The sequence below is a fragment of the Nannobrachium achirus genome, assembly GCF_963921795.1.
Source record: "Nannobrachium achirus genome assembly, chromosome: 8".
Lineage (NCBI taxonomy): Eukaryota > Metazoa > Chordata > Actinopteri > Myctophiformes > Myctophidae > Nannobrachium > Nannobrachium achirus.
Genome location: NC_137817.1, coordinates 48,280,505 through 48,286,504, shown reverse-complemented (window position 1 = coordinate 48,286,504; position 6,000 = coordinate 48,280,505). Strand labels below are relative to the sequence as shown.

Here is a 6,000-nt window from a genome sequence, read left to right as displayed (position 1 = left end):
TATACAGCCCTAGTGTGTGTGTGTGTGTGTGTGTGTGTGTGTCTGTGTGTGTGTGTGTGTGTGTGTGTGTGTGTGTGTGTGTGTGTGTGTGTGTGTGTGTGTGTGTGTAGAGTATACCTTTAGGGTCCACCTGGGCCAGGTAGGTGAGTGTACAGTGACTGGGACCCTGGCTCTGTACCATGTAGCCAGTCTGGTGGGACACGGCCCGCACCAGATCCTTCTTGGGAGGGTGTTTCTAAAACACACACACACACGCACACACGCACACGCACGCACGCACACGCACACACACACACACACACACACACACACACACACACACACACACACACACACAAAGCAAATCAATTACACACACAAAGCAAATCAATTACCGGTAGTTTATTCTCACGCTTCGAGTTAGAATAAAAGATGCATATACCAAATGATAATTATACCAAAAGAAACCAAACGATTAGACCAGGGGTCTTCAACGTTTTCAGGCCGGGGACCCCCAAACCGATGGGGAGATGGAGCAGGGACCCCTACCACCTCGTAGGGTGGGGGGGTCGGGGCTACGACATATTTTTTTTATTTTAAACATGTACAAGTTACAGCGAGCAGGGTGGGCCGTACCACTACCATTTTTAAACATACTACTTATTAATTGAGAACCAATGTCAATAATATCAACAATCTGTCAATTGCATAGTAATCATGTATTCAAGCTATTCAAAATGGATAGAATCATGATTTATTTTTAACATAAATGTGAAAAATGGCAAAAAAAAAAAAATCTTTTTTTTTTAAGCAATAATTTCGCGGACCCCTGCAGTACCTCCGCGGACCCCCTAGGGGTCGCGGACCCCTGTTGAAGACCCCTGGATTAGACCAATTTAACCCATTTCCACACACCGAGTGACGCTCTGCGAGCTTGTTAGATCTGCTATTTTTTAAAAACCATTTGACCCGATTCCATAAATGTCTTCTAAAATCCTTCTTCTAAATCAGTGGTTCTCAAACCTTTTCATGTCAAAACTACATGTATTTGGCCACAGACCCCCATCTCAAAATATGTTGTTCCAGGGACCCCCCAGAAGCAAATATTTGAGTTACAAATGTTTGCTTTTAGAAAGATAATATTCAAAGACTCAAGCTACAAGCTCGCAGCCGCGCTGTGAGCTTGTACATCTGCTATTTTTTCAATATTAAAGCATTAAATAATTCCAGCCCAGTCCTAAATGGGCTAACCTGTTAAGACCTGGAATGTTTTAACCACTTTAACCATTATTTTATGCTTTAGCTATTAAAAAATAGCATATCTTTTTTTTTTTTTTTTGCAAATCTTTGAATATATATATATTTTTAAGCGAACATTTGTAACTCAAATATTTGCTTCGGGGGGGGGGGGGGGGGGGGGGGGGGGGTGCCTGCTGCATAATATTTCGAGATGGGGGTCAGTGACCCCCATATAATTCTAGGGGGTCTTGACATGAAAACGTTTGAGAACATGGGTATTTTGAAAAACCCTAGAGGGATTTAGAAGACATTTTACAGAATCGGGTCAAAAATATCCAAAGACTTTCACGAATGTTGTGGAGTTTGTGGTCATCAGGCGGGCCGGAACCGCCAACCGGAACCACCGTTGCCGTGCACCCCCAGAATGATTACCCTGGGTTAGAAAGTAGGGCTGTCACCATTATGACATTTACATTTCTGTTTGGCTTGTAGGCTTTGAAGTTGCACATGGCAGTTATGACACATTAACCTAAATTTACAAAGAAATTACTGGCATAATTGACAACTTTATACTTAAAAAGTGCAATGTTTCGTTTTCAAGAGTCAGTAGCATTACAATGAACCTGAAAACCTACCACTTCCATACAGAATGGGATGAAGACTTTTTTCCACACCATTTCTCATTCCAAGTGTACATGTCTTTTTGGATGGATAGATCATGTTGCGATTTTAGATTCAAGACTGCTTTTGAATATATATATTTTTATAGTTTTTGAGATATATTGGCCTATTCAATTGACGTCTGCATCCTCACAAAACCTATATAAAAAAAAAAAAAAACACCTTGAAATCACACAAAACGTACCTCACTTCATCACAATGCTTTTGTGATGTTGGTGCTCTCACTCACAGATTTAATAATTTAGGTCCATTGTGCCATAATCCGTGAGCAGGTGGAGGGAGATAAGCTTATCATAATCATAATGGACCGAAATGACAAAATCTAAGTAAGAAGGGCAACGTCAGGGTAGCGTTTTGAGCTGATGTGATTTAAAGGTGTTAACCCATTAAAACTTGAGGTCCATTCTACAAAAAAACAGTAGTTCTCAAACGTGTTCATGCCAAGGACCCCAAAATATACAGTTTGACGAAAATGTCGCCAGGTGATGAGATGACCCCTGATCAGACATAAATGGTGCATTTATATGGTAAATGGTGCATTTGTATAGTGCTTTTCTGTTTGTGCATTACACTCACCCATTCACACACACATTCATACACTGATGGCAGAGGAAACCATGCAGAGCACCAACCTGCACATCAGGAGCAATTAGGGGTTCAGCGTCTTGCTCAAGGACAATTCGACACAAACTCTGGCATCTACAACAATCATGAATAGGCCAATATATCTCAACAATATGCCAATTTAACCACATAAAGGGATATTCCACTTTCAAAAAAACATTGGTCACTTTATCATCTAATCAGGCTTTTATGAACACCCTCAACAGATTTGAATTTACTTCATTCAATATTTAGATATTTGATGTAATTGTTATCTGCCCCCCCCCCCTCTCCACATACACAGCCATTGTGTATACACTCCATTTTAACCATGATAGATTCATTGAAAACACCCATTATTTTTCTGTTGACTCATACTACCCTCCTAATACGTGAGCAGGCCGTGTTTTCTCAATAACCCCTTTCATTTATTTTTGAGCGGTGGTTACACCGTCTCCTATACGTGGCCGTGTGTGTATGCGTGTGTGTGCGCGTGTGTGTGTGTGTGTGTCTGTATGTAGCCTGCAGGCCTGCAGTACCTTTTATGACCACACATGTTAAGGGAGGGGCGCTGTTGTTCAGGCCAGGCCAGACCAGGCACACACACACACACGCACACACACACACACACACACACACACACACACACACACAGGGGGGAAGGGGGGGGGGGGGGTAAACCACCGCTCAGTTCACACGGGTGTGATTTTTAATAATTCTTTGGGAAAATGAGAAAAATTAAATACAAAACAAAATTATTAAAAAATAAAAGAAAAATATTATCGAAAAAACACGGCCTGCTCAACGTATTAGGAGGGTAGTATGAGTCACCAGAAAAAATAATGGAAGTTTTCAATGAATCTATCATGGTTAAAATGAAGTTTGAAGTTATAGTGGGTGTGTATGTGGAGAGAGGCCCTGAGCCTGGGGAGGCAGACCCATGCAAGGCAGAGGTTTTTTGAAAGTGGAATATCCCTTTAAAGTTTAAACAGTACCGGTACATCGTCTCTGTCAGGTGTAAACCTGATACCTTTCAGGATTCAAAACCACAAAACATCAAAAGTAGCACATCTACAAGGTCAAAACGGGCCGCTTCAAGCCGCGTTTCCGGCTTGCGGATCTGCTACTTTTGAAGTTTTTGCGTGACAATGTAGTATGATCAAGTGGCATGAAATTACGACAAAACACAAAAGGTTATAATATGGAGATAGGAGGTTTCTGCCCGACAGCAACGATATATGTTGACTGGTAGGGCTATATGACATTTTACATGACGATTAATTGTCACTCAAATAATTGGCGATTAACGATTTAATTGTGTTTTTGTCATGGATAATTACATTTCTGTTTGGCTTTTAGGCTTTGAAGTTGAACATGGTAGATATGACACATAACCTAAATTATGGACATATTTGACAACTTTCTACTAAAAAAATAACATTGATAGTGGAAATAGCCGATCTACAAGCTCTCAATGCGTCGCATTCCACTATTTTTTTACTTTAAAAAGAATATATATGAAACATTTCCAACATTCACGATTATGAAGATTGTGAAAAATAATCGCGATTAGGTAAAATAATCGCAATTAGACAATTATGTAATAATTGTGACAGCCCTGTTGACTGGAGCCCACCAAAGGTCTCTTCCTTTTCTCCCTCTATAGCAAATACCTTTGTCGGAAAAAAACGGTTGCCAATATTGGCCTCAGAATATGGACACTACTGTCGGTTTCATTGATTGATTGATTGTTTGAATGATTGAATACTTATACTTATACTATTAACAGTTCGCATAGGATAACCACGTGAGTTCAGATACAAGTAGGGCTGTCACGATATGACATTTTACATGACGATTAATTGTCATTCAAATAATTGGCGATTAACGATTTAATTGTGTTTTTGTCATTGATAATTACATTTCTTTTTGGCTTTTAGGCTTTGAAGTTGTACATGGCAGATATGACACATAACCTAAACACACAAATACATTACTGACATATTTGACGACTTACTGCTTAAAAAATAACATTGATAGTGGAAATAGCAGATCTACAAGCTCACAACGCGTCGCATCGCGACGCGTTGTGACATTTTTCAACATTCACGATTATGACGATTATGACAAAATAATTGCGATAATGTCAAATAATCACGATTAGGCGATTATGTAATAATTGTGACAGCCCTAGATACAAGGTCTACTAATAGGATTTGAAACCCAAGAAAGCACTATGGCTTGTTTACATTGGGGTCCTTTGTGCTCAATTCATTGAGATCAAGTGGTTAATTCAAGTAGTTAAAGAAGCCAGGCCTCTTTAGAAAAGGGCTTCATTCTTTTATTTGCCCAGGTCTGCATTTTACATGTTATATTTTAGGGTTTTTTGCTGATGCTCCGTGAAATCCAGGGCGTGAAACTGGAATAACAAATGGATAAATATAAGCACAAACTGAATTAGCATTCACGAGTCAGCGAGTTTTTTTGCGAGTAGCAGCCATGTATGAAACATAAAAGGAGGAGGTTGGGAGCATGAAAGAGATGAATGCAGTGGTGTGTGTGTGTGTGTGTGTGTGTGTGTGTGTGTGTGTGTGTGTGTGTGTGTGTGTGTGTGTGTGTGTGTGTGTGTGTGCGCGCGTGTGCACGTGCGCGTGGCCTTGTGCAGTGTGCACAGTAATATCAACTGAAAGTGTAAAAACTGCCAATTATTACAGTTGAATTAACACTCAGGATCAAACACAAATTAACACTTCCTGTAATATCAGCTAATTTCCAGAAAGCATGAAGCTCGAAAGTATTTTTTGGTCTTTCGCAGATTTCGCAGAGTTGACAGAATTTTACTCACCAAAAGCTATAGTTTTACTATCATTAAAGGGACTACACCATGAATTTCAACCCCAAAAAACCCAATTCATTAACTCTAAGCATTGCCTTTCATTTCAGTGATTTTATGAATGGGCGTGTCTGAACGCTACTCTTTCGAAATCTTCCCACAGCCTAGGTAGGCAGTGGGCTCATTTCCTCGAGAAGTGGGCGGTACTTTTTGGGAGACTATATTCTATTGAGACTATTATATGAGGTGGAACCATGAGGTAACGTGGTGCTAAAATTGGAACGATACAGAGACGATTACGACTGACTCTACATGGTTCTCATCATGGTTCTCTAATATTCTCTGTATCGTTCCAATTTTAGCCCAAAGACAGCGCCCCGTTGCCAACAAAGGGCATTTTGGTATTGCATCTGAAACGGCTTGGAATTAGAGACAGAGAGAACATGACATTTCAATATCCGAGTGGTTGTTTAGGCTAAAACCGGTATAAAACCGTATTATGGAACAATATTTATAGAAAATATATATTTTGAAAAGCATGGTGTGGCCCCTTTAAATCTGATTTACATTTAGCCGACACTGCAAGACGGTGTCCCATGCCCAAATTAGGTGACATACATGCTCACGGTGTGCCACGTCGTGAGCTTGCAGGTCGGCTATTTCAG

General features: G+C 40.1%; 1 protein-coding gene across 1 annotated transcript in view; it reads right to left on the bottom strand.

Moving 5' to 3' along the window:
* Positions 1-6,000, bottom strand: part of stard10 (StAR related lipid transfer domain containing 10) — a 59,833-nt gene that overhangs the window by 15,993 nt on the left and 37,840 nt on the right. The window contains exon 4 of the mRNA XM_080730854.1: positions 118-235. Coding sequence (XP_080586980.1) covers positions 118-235 — 118 coding nt within the window. The remainder of the gene's footprint in view (positions 1-117; positions 236-6,000) is intronic.